The sequence below is a fragment of the Doryrhamphus excisus genome, chromosome 4, assembly GCF_030265055.1.
Source record: "Doryrhamphus excisus isolate RoL2022-K1 chromosome 4, RoL_Dexc_1.0, whole genome shotgun sequence".
NCBI lineage: Eukaryota > Metazoa > Chordata > Actinopteri > Syngnathiformes > Syngnathidae > Doryrhamphus > Doryrhamphus excisus.
The window spans coordinates 6,497,847-6,522,926 of record NC_080469.1 but is presented as its reverse complement, the minus strand read 5'-3'; the positions used below and the strand labels follow the sequence as shown (position 1 = coordinate 6,522,926).

General features: G+C 38.6%; 1 protein-coding gene across 4 annotated transcripts in view; it reads right to left on the bottom strand.

Moving 5' to 3' along the window:
* The window catches only part of slc15a4 (solute carrier family 15 member 4), a 31,531-nt gene that overhangs the window by 5,602 nt on the left and 849 nt on the right, over nucleotides 1-25,080 (bottom strand). For 3 of the 4 annotated variants that reach the window (XM_058069592.1, XM_058069593.1, XM_058069591.1), the window contains exons 2-8: nucleotides 24,249-24,875; nucleotides 21,136-21,428; nucleotides 19,088-19,232; nucleotides 17,903-17,983; nucleotides 13,754-13,934; nucleotides 9,518-9,676; nucleotides 7,128-7,286 (exon numbers count right to left, since the gene is read on the bottom strand). In XM_058069592.1, the coding sequence (XP_057925575.1) occupies nucleotides 7,128-7,286; nucleotides 9,518-9,676; nucleotides 13,754-13,934; nucleotides 17,903-17,983; nucleotides 19,088-19,232; nucleotides 21,136-21,428; nucleotides 24,249-24,830 (1,600 nt within the window). In that variant the 5' untranslated portion in view covers nucleotides 24,831-24,875. The remainder of the gene's footprint in view (nucleotides 1-7,127; nucleotides 7,287-9,517; nucleotides 9,677-13,753; nucleotides 13,935-17,902; nucleotides 17,984-19,087; nucleotides 19,233-21,135; nucleotides 21,429-24,248; nucleotides 24,876-25,080) is intronic. The other variant, XM_058069594.1, reaches the window with a different exon arrangement.

The following is a 25,080-nucleotide window of genomic DNA, read 5'->3' as shown; positions in this document are numbered from 1 at the left end:
AGACCAGCATGGAAATTATGCTGGTCTGGACCATGCCGGACAGCATAATTAATTAATATATTTTTGAAAATAAAAACATGATAAAGTGAAGGTGTGATTGAACTAGAATGTGCTGTGAGACGACTGTAATGCTATTGGCATATTTGATCTCTTGCAGCATGATAAATGAATTATTGGTTATTCAGTCAGATCATCTTCTTGCTGTTGACTCAGTTCAATGAGTTTACTGAATCGTCAGGTATGTATGCCTGTGTGCCAACTGATGCATGTCAGTGATGCATGCAGCAGATGCATGATAAATGACTCCTCTGCAGAGTCAGCAAGGATCGCACATTTTAAAGCTCATTACAATTTTATCGTCAGACTCAATGAATCTGCCTGACTCCTCACCTATTATTGGTTCATCTATAATTTATGTCTATGTTTTTGTCCAAAGCACAATGGGCAGGTTTCTGATCACTTATCAGTAGCAGTAGCTAAATCAATAAAAAAATGGAAAACATTCAGTGGAAAATACAATGAGCTGGTATGTGCACTTTGCAAACTTTGCATTTCCACCACATTTTGTTAAAAAAAATAGCTGTAGTAGCTAAGCATGGTAGTCCAGTGATTCTCAAATAGTGGGGCGGGTTCCCAGGGGTGGGGGTAAACTGTTAAGGGTGATGCACAGAGGCTTTTAATGTTAGTGCAGACCTGCCAACATGTACAAATTCATAATTCTCAATATGCAATTTGACTCTTGAATATGCTTGTATTCCCTCCATTTTGTTGCATTTTCTTTATTTCCAGTTCAGTCTTTACAGTATGGATAAATGATATGATCAAATTTTCTAGTATTTAAAATCGGAGGAACGTGAAAACATTTCTGCCTTTTCGGAGGGGCATGACAGAAAATAATTGAAAACCACTGCTGTAGTCCAATCTAGACCAGTCGTCAATCAGATACGATGGGGACATGACAAATGAACTGCAAAAAAAGGCAACTTGCAGGTGGCATTCTGGGAGGAAACAAAATCTAAACACACTAAATTAACAACTATAAAATAAAGAACAATAAACAACATTAATATTTAATTCCTGCTGCTGCTGCTGCAAGTAATCGCCAACTGTGTGAGAATACAGTAGAGATAAACGAGAGAGAAATTCTCAGTCAGCACCCCCAGGGGTACACACCAATTGTCACAGGGGGTATGTGGGGAAAAATGAAAAACAATTAGCACCTACAATTACGAGTGCATTTGAATGCCTCTTGGCTCTGAATGCGTGTATCATAAATAAGTATGTTTTTTCCAAGAAAATATTCAGTTTTAATATTACTATTTCAAAAGGTTGTATCTTGAAAATGGACACCATAGCGGTGTTTTGACCATGTTTGCTACACGCACTGTATGTTGACTTTAAGGAGAAACATATGAATCCTCTAGGATGTCCCCTCCTGCGATCCAGAACACAGGGAAGCTCAGCTGCAGATCAAATGTCTGAAGGGCGACACAACTGTATAAAGTTTGGGAACCACAGCTCTTTATTATTTTTTCTTACTTAATTGTTACTATTTTACAATTTACTGTTATACTAGTATGTCAAAATGACTTCTGTATATCCCGATGTATATCTCATAAGGTTGGAATTTAGGCACAGTGGTAGCACTTCCGCTAATACTGGCGATGGTGTAACATATTCTGTGCTAACACAAAAACCTTGATGTTCTTGTACATGATTTAACAGGGCATCTTATGTTGCTGATCAAAGTACAGGATTATCTCATTTGAAACATGACATCCTCCAAGCTTTGCATGATCAGTTGAGCACAGTAGTGCAGATCACAACAACACAGCAACGTGCTTGCACAAGGTTATTTTACAGTCTCTGTGTTGTTTGGGCATCCTTGTTGATAATTACAATTTCAGAGGAATAACGAACTGTGATGACAGCATACAGCACACAGAACTGATGCTTCTGTTGATGTGTTGCGCAGCGGGCCTTTTACAGAATACAGCGTGAAATATTTGATCTTGAAAAACAGAGCTGGCAGATGCCTGTGATGTCATTCCATAGAATTACTATGCGAGGCAATCCTACACCCCCCATGCACATCAATTACATTTGTACATGTCCTTCTTCCTCACTCCATCTGAAACCCTTTTTACGTTTACATTTTTAAAAAATGGGGGCTAACTAGTTGCTATATGCCATGAGCGGCGGCTGTCTCTTATGTTGCTGCCGTGGTGCCGTAGCCTGTGCAATGGGGTGTAAACAAAGAATGATAGTGTGTAAAGATTGCTATAGAGGTATTATTAAGGCATGTCACGATAATAAATTGATCAATTGAACAATAAATAAAAACAAAGTCGATAATTTTGCCATTTTGCAGAAAAATCGACATGTTTATGCGTCGTCGTTTTCCTCTCCTTTCTCTTTAGCACACAAGTTGGATGACAAGGGCCATCTGTCTGGGTGCATCTGTTGGTGTTACATGGGAGTGAATGGATAGAGTGAACTGTCCTCTCAGCCATTCACCCTCTTAGTCCAAGTAGGTAGAGGCGGGGCTGCTAGTGAATTGATACACAGAGGCCAAGTTAGCATCGTGATGAAGCCAAATGCCGCAGCCCCAGTGTGGGAATATTTCAGAAAATCACCAAGTTCAGCGCATGAAAACCGACAAACCGGTATGTGGCATTTCCTGGAAAATAGTGATAACAAAGGATAGTATATCTCAAACAACCATCCTGTCCACATTTCCCAACTGGGGAAAATAAGTATAGTGGAGCCTTCACCCAAAAGGCAACGATTACTGAGGCGTTTGCTCAGCAAAGTAAATAGCAAGAAATTGTGCACGCTGACAGACTGTGTTGTCCGCCATATGTTAAGCCTTCCTGTTAAGGAATAATACCCAATGTTAATTATTTAGTCAATGTTAAATATGCTTAAGAAATTAAAGTTTATTGCTCTTGAACACATTAATGTCACATCATTGTGAAAAATGGTCTCAGAATTTGTTGTCAATAATATTGACAACATTGTCAATAAATGTTTTTATCGGGACAGATCTATGAACCAATTAACCACCGACTGTATTTCAGTGATTCTTGTGTTTTTTTCCTTTGGCATTAGGGTAAGCATCATTGGTATTCGTCAGGAAGGGCATCCGGAATATAAAGTGCTCATACCAAAATCAGTATGCGGATCAAAAGATCCGCTGTGGCGACTCCTTAATCAGGAAAAAAGCTGAAAGAAACAAATCAAAAGGGTACCAATAATTTCAACCCTGTGTCTAGCTAAATTAAACATTTTTTTCTTTAACATTATTCGGCATCCACATTCATGAAACCTGTTGAATTTACAGTTGATGCAATACAAGACAATATGGGGCTGCTTATTTGACTACACAAACTGTATATATCATAAATCCCCATTTGACTCACTTTACATTCTTTTAAAGGAAGTTCCAATTAATGAAATGGCCTTGGAAATAGTCAAGTCTTTAAAAGGTTTTAATTTTTCAAGTTCAAATTTAATTATACATGAAGAGTTAGGGTTTCAGTCTTTGAACACCCCTACTTGTGCCCAGGAGGGTGCCAGAGGCTTTCACAAATATGGAAGGCCACTTACAGCTGGCTTACTGTCAAAAACATTTATGAAGCCCACATCTTTGGAAGGAAGGGGGTATATGTGAACCCGTCAGGTTCAGGAAGTGTTTTAAGACATTGCTTTCTAATTTCTAATTGCTGTCTGGGACCTCTGTACGAGTATGTTGTTTACATAATCAAGTAAGTAAATGACAAGACTGATTACACAGATACAATATATGCAGAAAAATTTACTCGAGCTTTTGAATTCAGATGAAATGGGTCAGAATCAATTTCAAATTTGAAAATCCAGCAATACCACCAGCAAATATTTGAATGCTGCAATGGATCCAATACCACACAGAGTTGCAGAATGAAATTTGAGGGGAAACGCATTACTTGCTCATAAAGGTTAATGATCAACGTCGGAACTGATCAACGTTGGACTAGGTGCAGATTCTGGAAGATGTAGAAACTTCTCTTTGCGGCTTATCGTCTGTAGCCTCTCTACAGGAGTCCGAAACTCAATACAAAAATGAGCATAATAGGTCGCCTTTAAGTTACATTCTTAACACAATACAGCCCATGTGAACTTAGTCCATTATAACATGAAAGGCCTCCATTAAAACACTGACATTTTACTCAATGCGACCCAAAAAGTGCTTCTGGATGTGCGAATGTCATCTTGTTCTGGATGTCTTAAACAGTCGTAGACATCTGACATGAGATTGCAGAGAACTTGCACACTGGACGAACAAAAGGCCATCCTGGGACAAGAATAGCCCACAAAAGAGCTAATTTTGAATTAAATTTACCCACATAAAAGGGTTAAAATGAAATGCGGACAATGACATTTCAAGAAACAAAAGCCCTGTCTGTGATAGCAGAATAGAAAAGTGGATCTCAACCGAGAGTAAAACAGCATTATACTGGAGGGCACAAGGGAGTTTTTCCAGCCCTTTACGGATATCAGATAAAAAGAGCAATACGTGAATTGACATCCAAGGCACATGGCAAAACAATATGGAGTGGATAAGAAGATTGACTCATTTTTTTACATGCTCATAGTGAATGAAAAGATTGAAACCAGACATGGTTGAAATAAAAGCCATTTTCTCACAGCTCGGTCAAGCGATGACTGCTCCGTAAGTGAACACTTGCAGTACACTTGTTTTTTTTCAACCCAAATGCTGTGTTGTGAAATGTTTGGGAGTTAGACTCCCTCAAAAACTTTCCCTCAAGAAGTAAATGTACAGCATACATATACCACGGTAAATAGTTTTTTTTTTTGTCTTTATGCTTCCCTTTTTTGCATTTTGCACTTCTATATATTGTCACTCCGATTCAGTCTGTTCGTCAATCATCTTACATTAACATATGTTAGTGGAATGCATTTTCTAATTTAGAATAAGTTTAATAAGTGTATGGGGCATATTGATGAGATTTGGAGGAGTTTTCTGGAGCTGAATCCAATTATTACAACGGTAACTTGTTTTGCAAACAATAAGACATGCCAACGTCAAGGAAGTCGGAGTTTCTTCTTCTGTTAACAAAGTTGTGTTATTTCTGTGTATGTGAATATTTTGTGTTTTACTTTTAAAATGTAACTTGTATGGTTTCATATATTTGTGCAAGTGTCTTTGTTGCTAATGCTTCATGAACAAATATCTCTGAACTACAGTTTAATACATCAATCCATCCATTTTCATGTCATCAAAATCCTAAATGGTCTGCCAAATGAGTGTTTATGGGCATCTCTGTAAAAATTCCTGCCAAACACATCAATCATGGAATTACAGCCTTGAACTTTCCCAACCAGATGGCAACGCTGTATCAAGACTCAAACTCAAAATATCAAACTATTAATGCGACACTCCTGGCTTACATTTGTGATGAGCAGATGGAGACAGAGTGACAGCATCAAGCCGTGTGATGCCGGACTAGCAGTTCCATCTCTGTGCTAATGCTTCAGGGACAGCTTTACTTAAGACGAGCAGGGAGGTGTAATCAGACCCCCAGCCTGTGATTAATGTTGCTCATCTATCTTTGGGCCAGTTCAACTTAGTAGAATTCAGCCCAGTTCAGCAAGGAAGCTGTTTACGGAACACTATTTTGCCTGAGGCCATGGAAATGAGTTGAATCTTTTCCACCTCGAGAGCTAGACTTGGAGGACTCTAACATCCAACACACCGTGAAAAACAGCCACAAAACAAACTGAGTGATTCCTGACTTATGTAATACCTAGCCTTTGTGCCATGTGTCTTTTATCTGTGGCCAGGAGGATGTTTTGTTCCATTTATTAATCTCACCTTTTAAATGAGGTGTTTTGGCTAACAAAAGATGTCTAAAGGCAATCTGGTGCAACTTTAAATGGCCCTGAGGTGAAGCTAAGATGAGAAACTGATGGATTTATGGAGTGTGCAACCCATCTTTTCCTGTGCTAACAACATCAAATATATTTCCATACCAGTTGTGCACTGTATTAATGAGCTATTACGGTTTGATGCTCAAAAAATGTGCATCTGGCTCAGAAGCATTCTCTCAGTAGAAATGCCATCTACAGTGGTATGAAAAGGTTTGGGCACCCCTGGTCATTTTCAAGATTTTCCTTTATAAATCACTGGTTCAGCAATTGATCAGCAATTTCAATTAAATATATCATATAGCAGACAAACACACTGATAGATGAGAAGTGAAATTAAGTTTATAGGATTTATAGAAGGTCTGCAATAATTATTTAAACAAAAGTAGGCGGGTGCATACATTTGGGCACCCTTGTTGTATTGATTTGAGTACCTTTAGCACTAATTATTGGAACGCAAAATTTGTTTCGTAAGCCAATTGACCCTTGACCTGCATACATTATTGAAGCCAATCATGAGGAAAAGTATTTAAGGTGGCCAATAAACTGTCAAATGACCTGAAAGCAAAGATTGTTCAACATCATGGTTTAGGGAAGGGGTGTCAAGGTTGTTTTTAGTAATGTGTTGTTAAATTATTTTGACTTTTGGTCTGAATCTCTTACCCTAATTAAGAATGGTTGTGAATTTCGTGCGACATATACAATATTTATTTAAAACCAAAACGGCAGACTAGTTTATACCGGAAGTATCACTAACTTACTCATATGACTCAAACTACTTTGTTTGATAAGGTCCGTGAGGTGGGCCAACTCAATTCTATTTTCCAAACTGTTTCGCGGGCCAGATCAAATTGCATAGCGGGACAGATTTGGCCCCTCGGGCCCGAGTTTGACACATGTGGTCTAGGGGAAGGATACAAAACCAAGCTCAGAGATGGAGCTGGAGAAATGGAGATGAGGAACGACCACAAGTACAGTTCTATGTATGTGTTGTCATTGGCTAATGTTTAAATTTGTTTGGTGCTATGCAACATTTTAGTTTGACAAAAATGCAAAAGAAATACAACATCAGGGTGAGGGCAAACGTTTTTTCACACCACTGTGAATATACAACAATTACAGCTCTGTTTGTCATATTTAAGACTTCAAACCTACCCAAGGTCAAATTATGACTGTTGTATGTCTGCTACATCCCTTACCGAAGTCTTTGTGAGATGACATCCAACCAATCTCCTTAAGGGACACGATAGCCAACAAACCAGAACCGACAAAGGAGCCAATCCCAGAGAAAAAGAAGAAGAGCCCCATGATAGCACTCTGCATCGACTTGGGGGCAGCGGAGTAGGCAAACTCCAGTCCTGCAACATAGAGATAGAACAAACATTTATTTAATAAGTAAAAATAAATACAGTAGGCTAGTGAATTGGTTGGTTGGCTGGATGGATGCATTAGTAGGTAGGTAGTACGAATGGGTAAAATAAATGGCAACTGCTGGTTGCAACACTACTTTGTTGCAACCAGCAGTGGTCCAATAGGATGTTGAGCTAGAATTGTTACGACATTAAAGTGGCATCGTTTTTGGCCTTTTTGTCATTTCTGGTTGCCAGCTATATTTGTTAATACTAGGGATGCTCCGATCAGGGTTTTATGCTGCCTATTCTTATCATCCATGAGAGACCATCTGATACCGATCACATGGATTAACTGTAGATTTTAGTGGTATTGGTCAGGGGCACAATTCCTAGGAACCCAAAATAAATTAATACAAATACATTTCTTTATTGCATAGAAATAAGTCCTGCTGCATTTAAAGGAGCATTAATCCTGAATCCAGGTCGCAGAGGCGCCCAACTTTCATCTTTATTAAAGCTGTCAACTATTTCTGTTTTACTTATGACTGCAAACAGCGATCCGCTTCACTGAAACACAATAGCAGTTTGACAACCAAATGTGTGGTAAAAAGTCACATTTGGAGACCAAAAACCCAAAGCTAGGTGAATAACTTTACAGCCAGTAACAGACAGGCAAAGCATATAAACAAAGATTCAATAGTCGAACTGCAATAGGTTTGGTCAGGGAGTGATCAAACCAGTGTCAAGCTCAATACGAGACATGTCATTTTCTTGGCAACCCTATGTGACACAGCAGACATGCAAGATTTGCTGCTTGCACACTGATCGGTCTTTGGGGTCGGCTTTTAAAGGCGTTTATCGGCATACGCTTATAACATGTTTTTTTCATAGAAATCGGACAATATTGAACGGTGGCCCTTTGATCAGAGCATCCCTAGTTAATACATTTTTATGAACGGAGAACACACTGTCGATATCACTCTAGGATATACTCTTCTATAGTCTGGTCTTAAGGACCAATATGTTTCAACACATATCACGCTGTTTGCTGTCATGGAAGAAGTTAAAAGAACTAAGAAAATGAGAGACAGAAGAAAAAAAAGTCTTATTTTCCACCACCACAGCTGTCTGCCTGCGAGCTGACATTGATAATTTCAGGGCACCTCAAACGTGATTTTTCAAATAAGGCCCGATAGCTCCATCTGTCTGGGGAGATTAGAGAACTGTGGTTAAGTAAGTTTGCTTTTTAAGACTTTCCTCACAGGATACAGCACAAGTTAATGTGCTGAACAGTTTCCTCATAGATACCTATGTTCTGGGGAAAAAAGGGTACAAAAAGCATGGAAAAAGGTAAACAAGATAAACTTTTCTAGACGTTTAAAATGGCACATGTACTTGTGAAGTTAACATTTCATTTTCAATAGCATTCATAGCATTACGCAAATTGTACAGAACTAAAAAAATAATTGTGAATGTTTTGCACAACAAAGGGAACGACAGACACATTGTCACATTATTAACATGATGTGGGACTTATGTTCACACTTACACAAATGAATCAAACAATTTCAAAGACAAGAGAGTACAAGTAAGACATGAACGCTATGTTTTTCTTACAGAAGCAACAGGTTTTTTTTCTTCACAAAATGACATTGGCATTTGATGGCAATGGCTTTCAATAGATCTATTCTAATGGAAGAAGACTAAAAGGAACTATTTACTTTGACTAAACATACTGAATGTCACACCTCTGTCAATTTATTTCCTTGAGCTCAGAAAATAACAGACCGTGATTATAGTCTCTCAAATTTTAGGGAATTATAGAATTTTAAACGCTGCATTTGGAGCATTGCCATTGAAAAACAGTGATAAACATTTTTGCCTTTTTTCTAATATGTTGGGGGCCAAACCACTAACTGTTTATGTTTGTTTTCAGTCTGTCTAGGGAAGGGTCTGGGTCTTTGGGGGCTGGCTATGGGTTGCTTGTTGTATCACTGTGGCTGTTGATATTACTTTGTCCTCTCCATTTTGGTCTTTAATAGCCATCATAGGCATTTGCTGATGTGTTTTTGTTGTTCTGTTATTGTCACTGCAATCGTTGTTGTTGTTGACTATATTTGTCAATTGTATTCAAGAATACAGCTTGTAACTCAGTGGAAAGGTGAATTAGACTTGTAGTTACTAATTCATTATATCTACTGGAAATTATCCCACAAGTCAAAACAACAGTAATGTACCTGCAATGCTGGCAAATATTTCGCTGATTCCTATCAGCACGTATTGAGGCACTTGCCACCAAATGGGTAAATCGGCTGCATAGTAGATAACGTTGCCAAGCACCTGGTCAATGGGACCATTTGTTCTGACAATCTCCAGGCGTTTGGTTTCCAAAATACCTGAAGGACAGACAAAAAAACATTAATCAGAGCAAATATGAGTGATGAGCATACTACAAACAACATTAATATCAACAAATCTGATCATCCTGATTAAAAAGTTAATATAAGGTAATATATTATAGAGTGAATGTGACACCATTTTTTTTAAATCATCTGAGGTGCATAACCAGCAAACAAACTCTAAAACGTGTGGACTCAATGACAGCCAACTTCATGATTGAGCTTTTTTGATCATTCCCGGCTACTAAATAAAGACAAACTGTATGTTTCCATATTATGGCAGATATTTATGGCACTCTTCTATGAAAAGACCCGAGTAGATGTCATCAACCACCATTATGTTCTTTAAGCTTTATTTGATAGCTATTATCGTGCAGTCCAACAGCATTTCCAGATAACAGCCAGAGGCAGTCTCATATCATAACTACACTTAATGCTGCACTTGAGAGCAGTTGTAGCCTTGTAATCCGACTATGCAATAATACCCGCTGTCCATCTCAGACCATGAGGCCACTAGGCTGCCTACACTAAGTCCTTCACTACAAACACACAGCGCTGCTTACACACTTATTACTAAACATCACACAGCCCAACATGATCTCTAGTCTTGGACACCTAAAAGTAAATGAGCTCCAACCAAACCAAAGCAGATTACAACACACATTTAATTTTAAAGAATTTTATCCATGTACTAAAAAAAGTACTCAAGGAACGTCACGTCACGTCAGCCCTGCTTTCTTCAGCCTCCCTGAGTGCGTGCCTAACATTTGGACACAAACACAAAATTGTATCAGTAATCAATGGTTCTCTGCATGACAGCATGTTTTGCTAGCCTCTTTGTACTGTTTAGAAGATCTAACTCAGCCTGCCATGCCTAAGAGCAAAGCCCATGAAATCTTGTGAAATTGTGCCGTACCAATTTCATCATGAAAAATTCCTGCACAGTCCTTCCACATGAGGATGAACAATGTCAATGTTGGGGACGCAGAGTTGGAGGCCGAAGGTTCAACGTGCTGCATATTCTCCAGCAAAGTTAACATCTTCTATTGTTTATCTGTTCTCAGGATGACAAGACTTTAGCCTTTGAGGTTATCTGCTCATGTCCTGTGGATAACCTCGATGAAAAGCACAAGTGACACTGCTGATAAACAGCATTCAAGGCTGTGCCAATAATTCATGGCTGAATTCATGCTGAAATTTTTAAATGTGTGTGATAGACACTGCTTAAATACTGTTATTGGGAAGCAAGTAGCACATACTGTAAGTGTAAAAAATATCATTAAATGTTCAAACAGACAGACAGAATCCAGGTCAAACTGGTTGTGTGTAAACTCACTGTTCTGTGACCAATGCCCACACCACTGCATCATCGTGACCCTTTCTTTTCACTCCAAGGAATTACATGCTGCAATATTCAGAATTCATTTTGCTTGGAATGAAAGCAAAGAATTTCCCCAAGAATTGGTGTGAAAAAGCAACTACCTGAATGGCCTTTCAACATGTATAACAGAGTACTACATATTCAGTCGTCCCTCACCACTGTGTTGCTTGACTTTCGTGGCTTCACTCTTCACAATTTTTTTCGAAAATATATTAAATAATAAATCATATTTTTTCATAGTTGAATATAACCAATTATTAGCAAAATATTTGAAGTTTGCCTCTACCTCACTCAAAACTCTAATCAAAATATTTTCTTTAGTTCTGTTTGTGCGGTTTTGTGCAGTTAAAATGAATGTTTGTGCTGCTTTTGTTTTTGAGTTATTACAATTTATTATTAGGTCAACCAAAGGTCACTAAGTCTCCCACATGCTTGGAATGAAATCAAAACAGTTAAAACAAAAATACTCAATAATCGTTTTTTTATTGGTAGGTTCGTGTTGTTTTATGAAGTTAAAATTAATGTTTGTGCTGCTTTCTTTTTTGTGTTAACAAAAACATGATCTAACATGATCAGAATGAAACCGACAGTCTACTTTTTAGTGCTATGTTTGTACTGTTTTGTCCAGTTAAGATTAATGTTTGTGCTACCTTCGTTTTTGAGTTATTCCAGTTTATTACATAAGAGGTCAACCAAACTCCTATTAAGTTGGTATCGGCAACAATTGGCACAACACCGAAGTGCTTCTGAGCACTAGGGGTGTGACTAACCAACTAAATTCTAAAAACTAAAACTAGAATAGGTGCAGATTCTGGAAGATCTAGAAAACTTCCTGTGCTGGTTATTGTGTGTAGCTGCTCTATAGGATTCCACAACTTCCACAACAACACAAATCAATTTTTGAAAATGTTAGTTGAATATCCTGTCTTCACAAGTACTCAGTAATTAAGAGTTTCATCACAAATGAAGCTCTCTGCAGAATGTGACACAATATCACAGTAACAATATGTTACTTGACACTTGGCTCACAGACAGGATAGTCACTCAATTTGAAAAATCTGGGGCTTGCTCATATGAGCAAATATCTAAAATATTTGACTTATTTGGCAATAAAATTAAAGCAATATAAACCAATGATGTGATAGCATCACCACATATAAGTAACATGCATTCAATGAGATTGTTCAGAGTGGCACCGTATCACAACAGTTTGTGAAGGAGTTGCCATTTTCGTAGGAGATGCACCTCTTGGTGGGTGCTCAATGATCTGTGATTGTGCTCCCTCCACACAAAGTAAGTATATTATATATAAAACCTGCTGGAAAACTTAATGTTATTCTCCCAAAAGATGTGATAAGAATGAAGGTGATGGAACTTTATTTAAAGGGGACCTGCACTTTTTTGGAATTTTTCCCATCATTCCTTATGTGAAACATGAACACATATTTATTTCTGTTCCCGCTTAATTATGACAGAAACTGTCATACAGTCATTAATGTATCCAATTTTGTTGGAGGGACATGACAGAAAATCGTGGCATTTAATATTTTTTTGTTGGCCGCAGAAGTGGTTTACGTAAAAGCTGGACCATTTGTTTGATATTGGGTACACTGCAGAATGTACAGATTAGACAAAGGCATTTATTGGCCCCTCTGCCAAGAGGAAGTGAAAAGGAAAGAAAATAGAGTTGGTTTCCCCTTTGTAGTTATAACAGTCATATTACACAAGCTGTTGTGTGTCTATGGGATTTTTTTCTGTCTCTTAATTCAGAGGAATTTGCTTTCTGTCTATTATGACCTTATCTCTTTCGAGCATCATAGATAAGTGCATGTATCCCTGCATACTAGTGATTCAGCATTCAATACTTTTACTATATTTTTTTCTTTAAAAAGAGAAACATCGCCACCACAAGTTATAAATACCTAATAAAATGTGCAACAGACATGGACCGATCTTGGAAAGCCCACAATTTTGTACATGTTTGTGTCTTTATGTATGCTTCACTAATATACTTTTTATTAAGTGTTGGGATTTCACACTTTGTTCAGCAGTCCTTAAACGCACCATTGATGCAAGTGGATGAAGCACAAATTTTGACACTACGTCCGGCCTTAAAACTTACCCCAAGGTCAACATGAGTTAATATATTATCGTCAGTTGTTCGTGGAATTACAACAGGCAAATAGTGTGGATTATGTTGACGCAGCTAAGCTAAAGGCTACACTGTGACTGAAATCCCATCATCTTACATTATCATTCATTAGTGGTGAGTACTGGTACATTGTATACTTTGAGTGGATAAGTTTGTGAGCCATATTAAGCGCGAATGCCTGGATTGTGTTTCAAAACAACAGTGGCAATTGAAGAGAGAATATGCATTGCACCGTAAACCCAGCTCATAGCGGGCATCTACTGTGTTGTACTGTATAAATGCTACTGCTGCCCCATAAGGCTGGCCTCCTCAGGATGAAATAAAAAATGATTCAGAGGCTTTGGTGCAGTCTTTCAGATCAAAACAATGAGATGTCCCAGCTTCAGCGCAAAGAAAAACACACCCAGGGCATCACCCTGTTTGTCAAGGCCACGTTGTCTGTTACCTTGAATACATGACAAAAGATCCCTGACTTTGTCCTGTCCTTGTTTGTCTGGCCAATTTAAAAGGCAGTGCACAGAGGACATGACCGGGTACTCACCCGCTGCCACAGCCGACCACATGACAAAGAACATCCCCACTGCAATCCTCTTCAGAGAAGAGGGCAGCAGGCCACGGCGTTTCAGAATAGGGTCCACCACTTTGTCCTTAAGAGGAATCAGCATCAGGATGAGCACCGCATCAAACATGGTGAGCCATGCTGCAGGGAAGTGGAACGTCATCTAGGGGATTCATAGGAAAGAGATGAGATAAAACTGTACAAAAAGCAATAAAGCGTGAACAATATGGAGAATGTCTGCAAATTGTAACACAGTTGAATATGTGTGTATGTGTGTGTATGTGTGTGTATGTGTGTGTGTTTCTGTCTGTCTGCACTTTTGACTTGCTATTACTTTGGCACCCCCAGGTGGTGAAAGTTAAATGTAACTGAAAAATAAAATTAAACTCATCAACTCAATTTCAATAAAATGTGACGGAAGAAAATAATTAATTTTAGTCTTCTCAATCAGAAATTCTAATATGTTTTTAAGAAAAGCTAATCTACAATTGTGTATTCTTTGTATGAGCAAAGACACCCGCAAATCCCTTAAGATGTTGTCAAATTGCAAATGCCATTTGATACCCTGGTATAGCTCTGGTTTAGCATATTTGGGTATGTCACAGTAGGATTTATAATTTGTCATTTCCAAATAGATTTTCTTCCCCCCAAAAAGGTCTGCTGCAATAGCAAAAGTGTTAGTTTCACATCTATGGTGGAGCACAGAGCTCCTTATCTATTTTGCAGTATGTCAATGATTTCTAGGAAGAGGGAACATTATGACAAATCAAAATTTGATTAAACATTTGGAAAAAGGAAAAGCAAATTGATATTAGGTAGTGTTTGACTGGAGATTGAAGGGGGAGTACAAGAATTTTCAAGTACAAGAGGCAAACCATAAGAATTGGAGCAAGACATTTAACAATCCTTCTTTTCCAATTTTGACAAAAACAACTAGAGCTGTAAACAGTAAACAGTAGCCAGCTCGTACTGGAATGTCTGTTTTACTTAATATCCTTGTCTCTATCTCAGATCTATCTATATGCTAGCAGATCATTTAAACGAGAGGACAAATATTGTGTGGTAAACTAATGGTGAGTCTTTAAAAAAAAAACTCTACATATATTCCATATCTAACTTCCTAAATTGTAGCAATGTGCGGTTTAAAATCACACTGTACCTACTAACAGTCTGTACATGGCTGAAAGTGCATTTTATCTGCTGTAGAAGGTTAAAATAAGTGACAAACTGCCCCCATCATACGCATGCATATGTATTCATGAAGGTGTGGGTAGACTGCTAAGCTTCAGATTCTTGTTAATGTTAATTGAACAGGTTGGACAAGAGCTGAGCTCTTCATCTTGTCAATCACAAATGTTTCCCGGGATGTGTCGCCTAATGTGTGCTCTCACACAAACATCTTAGCTGTCCTTGCAAGTGCCATTGTTTTTCATTATTTTATCTTTTAGAAAACACCAGAGTGTTAACAATCTTGGAAACATGAATATTCTTCCATACTCAAGTTTGCATTTTCCATTTATGAAATCAAATTCCATACTTAGGAACCCACTGGCACCCTGTATACAGTACACGTAGCACAGCGTGTACTGCAAAATACAGATTGCATTACAAACATAATGTACGTACAAGTAAGTACAAAGCCCATCTGTGACATCACAAAAGGGCGATTTTACCACACTTTTTGAAGAGAAGCATTTTGACCCATTCCAAACTTCTTTTAGGGCTCACTTCCAAATGTGCAAACCTCATTATCGGAAACTTTGGCATCATTTAACATGAGAACACAACATTCCAACAACATTTATTGGTCAGAAAAGTGGAAAAAGCATAATAGGTTCCTCTTTAAAATGTAATGTATCAGAACAAGTTAATATTTTTAGTGTGCCCTGTCACCTTGAAAAAAAAGTATTTTGGTCAGTTGTGTGAAGTGAGGAAGTAAAAACATCGCAGCATGTAATCTCATTTCCTTTCTGGTGTGGAGAAGCTTAAAGATAGGCAACAATTAAATTTTCCGTTTCAAGGTTAAGATTCAAGAGATTCTTGAAATAAAGCATAAAATATGTGGATGAAAAAAAATTACCAGATAGGCTCATTCCAAAACAATCAGAGAAAATGAAAGATATCATGTTTTTTGTTAAATAAACTTTTGTGCTAAATATTGTACAATTTTCTGCACAATATTTAGCATCAGTAATGATTATAACCTGTAACAACACAGCCTACAGAGTGGACCACATGTTTACAGTACTAGGTAAACTAATCAGGGGCCATCAGATGGAGGCGCTGTTGTGTTCCAACACAGACAGGTTGCTAATCTGCAAGGTATTAGTGTGTTAAGTAAAGTTCTGGTTTAATCTCCAAGGCATTACCAACCTTTGCCACAGCCTCCAGCTGTTACCTACCACTGTCACTGTGTCAGTGACTGACTGCCTTAGTTTCACATGTAAACAATCTAGTTCAGACCTACTTTTTGCAGACAACACTACACTTAAGGTGATCGATTGATTGAGAAAATTATTTTAATATGTATACTATATAATAAAAAAATAATACAATAATAAAGGAACGTTGGAAAGGTGTCTGGTTTCAGCAGCAGTTTGTCAGTCCAGTGTGAAATGTCGTTGACAAATCCTCCAACCACTTGTGCCTGATTGTAACTAAAGTGGCTTCCCCTTACGAGCCATTGCTTGCAACGTAAACAGAGAAACAGAGCTTGGGTGAGGGCGGGGGAAGCAGAGCTTGAGGGAGGGCAGAGTGTATCTGCCTACAGCCACGGCCATAAGGAAGTGATGTGTGACATCACAAAGGAACAGTTTTGCAATGCCGTCTGACACAGAGCATTTTGAGCCATCCCAAACTTGTTTCAGAGCTCACTTCCAAACTTTGGCATGGTTTAACACGAGAATTAAACATTCTAACTACATGTATAGGTCCGAAAAGTGGAAAAAGCGCAATAGGTCCCGTTTAACAATAAATGTTTGTCCAGAAGAGTGTAGATTTGTCCAAAAAGGTGTATGTGTCCAGAGGGGTAATGCATGGTCTAAACCAGGGGTCAGCAACCCGCGGCTCCAGAGCCGCATGTGGCTCTCCAGCCTCTTTGTTGCGGCTCCCTTTGCAATGCTTTAATATTTTTTAGCACCCGTGTGGTGAAAATGCACGTCTTTGTTATGAGTTTACAAAAATCCAACTTTGTGTGAGACCATGAATGCATCCTGACTGAGTTCTGACTGGTGACTGAATGAGCAGACAGGATGCTATCCAGTTCTCTCTGACAGGTTAACATGAAGGGAAATGAGTAATACTTTGAGTTATTTGAGTTATTAATTATTATCAATGAGTTATTTGACGATTCTAAAAAATAAATTAGAGCTCATTTAAAAACAAAAGTTTATCTCCAGTACTAGCAAGAGTACTCCAACTCGTCTTTTTTTTCCCCTCCAATGTTGTTTTAAACATACAACGTTTTGCGGCTCCAGGCTATTTTTCTTTAGTGGGCAAGTGGGTGAAATGGCTCTTTTCATAGTAAAGGTTGCCGACCCCTGGTCTAAACAATAGGAACAGATGCAATTAGAAATAATTAATTAAAGCAGCCAAATAGCACTAACATGACACAATAAATTCCTGCACAGTACATATATTCAGTCAATGTAACACAATGTAACACAAGTGAAAGCAAACATACCAGTCAGTTAGTGAGCCCAGTTAGCAGAAAATGACAAGCACATGGCTTGGAAGTGCCCATCCAACACATTCAACAAACTACCTTCCATTTAGCCCCCATTTAACCCCCTAAATTCATGAACAGCAACAGCATGCACATAAAGGCTGGAGATGTGGAGAGCAGGCTCAAACTAGCAAAAACTAATACTGGTGCTGAGCTAGCTTTCTAGACATGGTGCACATAGGTGCATCATGTCCCTCCTGTGTTCATGGACCCTTGGAAATCACAGGAAACATCCCAAACATGCACACGCAATCCCAATGAAGTGATATTTACAAAACAACCACTGGTTGCTCATAACAGTAAACAATGTTCCTCATGTTCTACTTACAATAGGCATAAGGAATAAACAAATACACGTTTGGATAAATTAATTAAAAGAAAATACAGTCAATCAATTTCTTAATTACCTTGTGGGTGTCAGTCGTACTATTCGCAGCAGCATCAGGAATTTTAAGATGAAGCCCTTGCAGAATGTATGTTGTCTGCATCTGCAACACAATAAGGAGATTATCACTGTAGTACTAAAAACATCATGTTAAGTTGCCATTCATTGTTATAACTAGTGATTTTCTGATCAGGATTTTATGCAGCTGATACCGATAATACATTAGTGAAATCGGCCAATACTGATACCAACACCGATCACATACTCCATGCAGTGTAAATGTTTAAATGTACTACTGGCTATATTAGGGGTCACCAAGGTTTTTTCTTGTGAGAGCTACTTTTACAAAATGAAAATGGCCGACTCATTTGTGTGATTATTTGCATCTTATTTCAATCCAAACAATGCTAAAACGCTTGTTTTACCAGAACATGAACAAAATGCTGATAACCACAACTCACCTTTTGTATGCATTTATTTCTAGGCTTCTCACATTATTAATTGAAAACCTGAATGAAAAGCAGGTATCCACTGCCTCCTGAAGCGCAGATGCAGCCTCTTCTGTGCCCGGAGAAGAGGGAGCATCAGTGTGAACAATGTCCGTTTCAAGTGCGGTGCAAACGCTCACTCGTCTCACGTCACACATCATCCACAATCCGACACAGCCCCGCACACAACAGAAGTTCCTCCTGCACTAAAAGTGCTACATAGTGTCTGCATCATCCCAAATCTGTACTGAGAAGAGACTTTTTTTGCCTTATTTTTGCCCACATTCGCAAGTACAGCGGGTTGGGACGGGGGCTTTATATTCGCTGCCTGACGGATGATCCCATTGGCAAGTGTTTGGCCCCAAATGTCGCATCAATCTAAAGTTTTTTAAAACGCCACCCAGGTGAGACATTTTTTAGTGTTGTTTTTGAGACATGTTTTGCAAATTCTAAAAGTTATATAGCTCTCACAAAGACAGAAAGTCCCAAGCACAAGCTGATCGGTGAAGAGGATCAGCGGAGGGATCGGCATTTACTTGCATAAAGCAAGTATTGGCTGATATCGATACCAGCCTTTTTCACTAATATTGGCCGATACCGATCTGTAGCCGATCGATCTGAGCACCCCTAGTTATAACCCATACTTATGTCGGCACCTGCTTATAGCTTTTTGGATGTAATGGCATGAAACATATCTCATAAACTCAGAGATGATTTACCTGAAAATACACCGTCCAGTATGGAATAAGGGCTAAGAAAACAGGTAGGATTTTCACCAGGGATTTCACTTCCTCTACTTTTTCTTCTGAAAATTTTCCTCCATAGGTCACTTTGGCACCATCCAATATGGTTGATTTACTGCTTCTGAAAGAAACCCAAAAAGTATTGAAATTAGGTCTTAAATGGGACTGGCAGCATGAAATGACCAAAATAATTAACTATGATTTAAGCTATACCAACTCATCAAGTGAGAAGCTTATTCTGTCTTTTGGAGAACATCTTACGTACCCTTAAATAACAGCACTTCTAGAGATACGAAAGAAACATTATACTATAAAGCCTATAATCCTCATCTCTGGAGAAACTATTTTAATAAGGCAGTCTTGAAAGGCAGTATAATTGGGCCACCTTAAATATAGAGTGTCAGGTTTGTGGACAGTTTTGAGCTCGTCAAGTGGAAGCACCTTGAAATAACATACTACTACAGGATATCAATTGAACCAGTATAGAGGGGGATCAAATGATATAAGAGGATATGAGGATATAAGACAAAGGGTTTACACCAGGAGTGTCAAACTCGGTTTCAATGAGGACCTCATCGCGGTTATGGTTGCCCTCAGAGGGCCACTTACAACTGTCAATATACACTATATGAATTTAAATATGACTATAACCTCATATTGCTACACAATAGCCCATAAATTTGAGTATTACATTTTTACTAACAAATTGATGGATAGCTTGCTTTCAAATGAGAAGTGAAGCGAGAATGTCAAGATGACAAGGAAACATTCAAGCAGGGACACCCCTCCCTAAATGCAGAACACGCGCTGTCCATCGGGCCTCATCTTCCGAGGGGAGCCACATTTTGCGTAAGGGGAAGCATTTGCACGGCAGTGCATATGTGCAATGGATGTGCATATACGTATATGCTACCGTGAGGCAGACAAGACATGTTATCTGACCGCGGAATGATTGACAGCACTCAACATCTGACCAATCAGACCAATTCTGCAGTCTCTGTCTAGAGTAGAGAATAATACAGAATCTCATGGGAAAGTACATAATGTGAACGAACGTTGTTCCCATGAGGAGAAGGATGGTTGATGGAATCTCCTCTTACAGAACGTGAATGAAAGATAACAGGGGTTAGCTTGGTTAAGCACACTTGTGTGGTTGTGTGTGTGAGACACGGGCTCATGTGAATTAACGTTGTTATCGTGAGAAGGAATGCTCATGTGGGGGAGTATTTCCCCAACAGATGGCTCAATCGTGGTGGATACAAACACTAACAATCCCCCTCCTGACCTACAAAATTGCAAACTCTATGTCATTTCATTTCTCTTTTGAAACACATACATAAAAATTTATAATTATTACAGTAAATATTATTAAAATACTGTAACTATTAATTAGAAATCCACCAGTTTTTGAATGTTTAATGTGAGTTGTGATTTGTCACTACTTTTTTGGCGGTTATTGAACGCACCATCAACCGTTCTCCAATGCACAGAGGGATGTATGGATGTATTTTCCCCTTTTTATTTCACCTCATATTTGTGGGAATGCATAAAGGTAAGATTTGATGACTTTGAGCGCTAGTGTGCATAACTGTGGTAGTTTGATGGTAAATCGCAAATGCACTGACACTGGACTCCAGCCACGGTCATCACAGTGACAGCCCATCAATAGCAGCGGGAACTCCAATTTAACTGGCAGTTCAATGCTAAAAATCATCAGCGAGATGTAAAAATCTATCTAAACTATCTAAATATGCTTTTCTTTCTCCATTTCTGCTCAATATTTGTTCCAGCTTGTGGCTAGAGTTACCGTGCTTCAATCAAACTACGGTGTGGCCGAGGGTCAAACAGGAGGAGCGCACATCAATCACGCGTCAAAGAAATTGCTGCCATTAAAGGAAACTTCCATTAACTGGATGATGGCACCATCCCCCCCAATCAACTCACCACCACAAATATATTGCAATACACCAAAATATGAGTCAGCCATGCATGTTGTTAATAACTACTTGAGGATTACGTCTCACCGAAGCAAGTTAGGATCCACGGGTTTTGAGGAGCAACAAGTGAAGCTCAGTATCTTGAACATATCCGTGAAAGCACTGCCATCAGCAGGCTTGGTGATGAAGACTGTGCGGCCCAGGAGAAACACAAGGAAGGAAATCCCAAGGCACACAGTCGGAATGATGTAGCCAAGCACAAAGCTGATATTCTGCTGAATGTAGGCCACACCCCCCAGTGACAGGATGGCTCCCAAATTGATGCACCAGTAGAACCAGTTGAAGAATCTGCGTGTGGCCTCTGGTCCTTTGTCTTTAACCTATTGGACAGAAACCCATCATTTTCATTGTAAAATGTGTATATTACATCACAATACTTTAAATTGCAGTTCCCACAAAACAATAAGTCACATTGTTGGTGTTTCAGTCAGTCAAGGCACCTCACAAGTACCATATTGTGACAATGGCATGTGATTGGTGGATAACAAGCACGCCGTGTGCTGTATTTCTTGCACAGGACAGTGTTCACTAAAGAGTTTGCAAGTTATGATTTTGGAATTGTGTGCTGTTGTTGGCGTAGCTTAAAGTGACTGTTTGCAACTTGCTCAAAATTACACATAAGAACGCCATGTACAAGCATGTTACCATTACTGCTTTATAAGAACATATACATAGATTGTCTGTGCAAAGCAGGAAGGAGGTGGGATATGTTTGCAGCATATTGGTAATAGATAGTTGTAGTCAGCCTCTTTACGTCAACAAGTAATCTGTTCCAGTTTCTCAATAAACTTTCAAAAAAAACAGAAGTGTCTCTGTGACTCTTTCTGTTGCGCCTTTTGTATAGATCAGATATAGCATTCTAAATAAAGACAGATTGCAGGTGGCCTGTGGTTTATCTGTCTCACCCAGAAGAATCTACAGATCACTGATATGTTTCTGTTTCATTCAAAATATCGGACGGTGCAAGTGCATCTGATGGCTCGTTTATGTCAGTATATCTGATTTCACAGAATGCATTAAAGTAATTAAATTAATCAATTAAATCAAATTACATCCGCTTTCATCAAGGTTAATTGGTTCCAGGCCCAGCTGTGATAAATACATTTTCACAAAGTAGGAGTTACATGTACACTCAAATTACCCAATATCGTAGATATAATCAAAGAAAATAAGCCGCTTAAATCATAAATAAACTTGTGTATGTTGCAATAATAGTGTTCCGAATGTACGGAAAACAATGACATCAGTTGAGTTTTAGCTTGGCATGGGTTACGGCCACAACACTAGCCCGTGTTATTACTATTGTGCCTCTTTTGGTTCATTTAGCCAATTTTATGCTTAAAAATTATTAATTGAGGCAAGAAATACACACAATTTTCTTAAATATGTATATTTTAAACTAATAATGGGCTGTATTCAACCACAAAATGGCATGATTGAATAATTTATTTTGGAAAAAACCGTGATAAGAGTTAAGCTGTGAAATTAAAACCACTATGTGGCAAGGGATGACTGTACTATTAAAAACAACAGCTGCGTAATAAGTGTTGGCTTCTTTTTATCTTTGGAATGTAGAATTCATTTAGAAACTCAGGGTGAAAGCATAAACAGCAACAAAAATTCAATACGCAAAGAAATAATAGCCTTATGACAGCACTGAGGGATTGCAGTTATCCTGAGGAGGAAATAGATTTTATCTACATTTGATAAAGTGGATGTGTCTCATATGTGGGGAAAAATAAAGTGCAACTCAGTCCCAATTAACTTCTGGGGAGATATGATACTGACTGCCACGGAGCGCCTATACATGTGTATTGTGTATTTCATACTTTCCGAAATGTACTCAAATCGCACAAGTGCCAAGTGACCATTGTATTGTAATTATCTGATAGTTAAACATTAAGAAATTAATTACCTTCACAAAAGAACAGAATTTTATAGAGTTGGTTGTCCATTTATCCATCTATGTTCTACCACTTGTTGTTAAAGGTTACAAAGACTTGAAGCCTATTACATGTAACTTTGCATGAAATGTCGAATAAACCTTGGACTGGCCGCCAGTCAACCACAGGTCACATTATTCACTAGATGGCAACTGAACCCAAGCTGCCCGCATGGAAGTCAGGTGAGTCAACAACTACACAACATTGACCCTTGTTTGGTAGTTTATCTGTTAATTATCCATGTGTTATCTTCATACTGTTTACTTGTACACTGGTATGTAACACTTAGTATGCTGTGGCCAATAATTAATGGTGGAGGTGAGGATTAGTGTTAATAATATTGATCATTCATTCATTCTAAATTGATCCGAGTGTCACAACTTGTGATTACATTTTGTTTGTGATTACAACGACTTTCAGCTGGCAATAGCAACGCTTGCAAATGTTACATTTTCCTACTGCACTGAAATAAGTTCCATGCATAAGTTTCAAAAAATAAAATCAATGAAACAATTCTGAAATAACACCACACCAATGTTGCCCTGAACCATCAGTTTAACACAAAGGCTTGCCTAATCTAACTGGTTGGTATATTTCTGTCTTGATTTTTGTAGAATGAAAGATCTATTCGTTTCTATGTTTATATTTTTGTTTCCTTGCAATATGAGGGCTCCATTTGAAGCTGTGTTCGAACATGATCAAAAGCACTGACACAAACATGAAAAAACATGATGAGCATAGTCTGCTGAGAAGAAATTGTATCAAGCCATACCAGCCCCAGGTTTTTCCTATTGCTGGTGGGATTATCTTTCAAAACACTGCTGTTAAAATTGACTACCGTTTTAACTGATTTTATGCATTTTTGGAGTAATAAGACATTTTCTCATCAATATAGCGGACATGTTTCGCTTCTTATTATGTGAAGCAGTGCCATTTATTCATGGCTGTGTTTGTGTGCCGAGTATCTAATGCAATTAAATGGGCATTGCAAAAGGGATCTGTCTAAGTGATGCCTCATGGTAAGGATAAAAGTACTGTAGACGTCATATGTCTGACTCCATTATGTCACGCCGCATTCCCAATTATACAGGCCCATATCAAAAGACATATCACATTTGCGGACATTCCAATGAGATTGGTACGTGCACTTCTAATTTAATGCAATTGACATCTCAGTGCAATACTTTTCATAATTACCTGGTCTGCACCAAATGGAGTGATGTTTGACTTGACAGTCCCCACACCCAATGCAATTAAAAAAAGTCCACTGTAGACGACAGGGCCACAATATGGTGCACGGATAGGACAAGTGATGTTGCTTGGAGGGGTACTGTTAGTACTCAGACACTCAGCAGGCTGTACCGGAAACGCTGCCTCTTCTCCACATAGATCTACCCTTGTGTTTTCATGTGAAATGAATGGGAAAAGTAAAATACCAATAAAGTATAAAATCAAACTTGAGGCTATAGTCCAAAACTTTCCAAGGTATGCATCTGCCAACCAGCCTCCAAATGGGGATATCAGGTAAGTCACTCCCATGAACATCAGAGGAGCCTGGCTGGCTTGTGTGCCCTCCCAAAAAAAGGGGCTGCTATTTAAAAAGAGAACAAGGTTGGATGTGATGCCATAGAATGCAATCCTTTCCAATGATTCAGCCAGCAAGACAGCAGCACATGCTAGTCTTCTTCCCTGGAAAACAGATGGGGGTGATGGTCTCACAGTTCCAGAACCTGAGTCCAAAAGGGGGGTGCTCTCGTTGGCATCCTTGGTGATTGCCATAATTTACAGATTTTGATCTATTGATAGATCCCTCACAGTCCAGTCCTGAAAAACGCCGAAATACAACAGGGGTTAATGATGATTTTCCAATTTAGTATTGTCTATTAGGACAGAGTAAAAGATAACTTGAACACATCTGAAACGAAAGTCCGGCTGAGAAAAAGACTCGACATCGTCATATCACGTTAATACTACCACGAAAGAGTTGTCAACTTAGTTTGAAGGTTATGCTAACTTAGCACAACTGTAG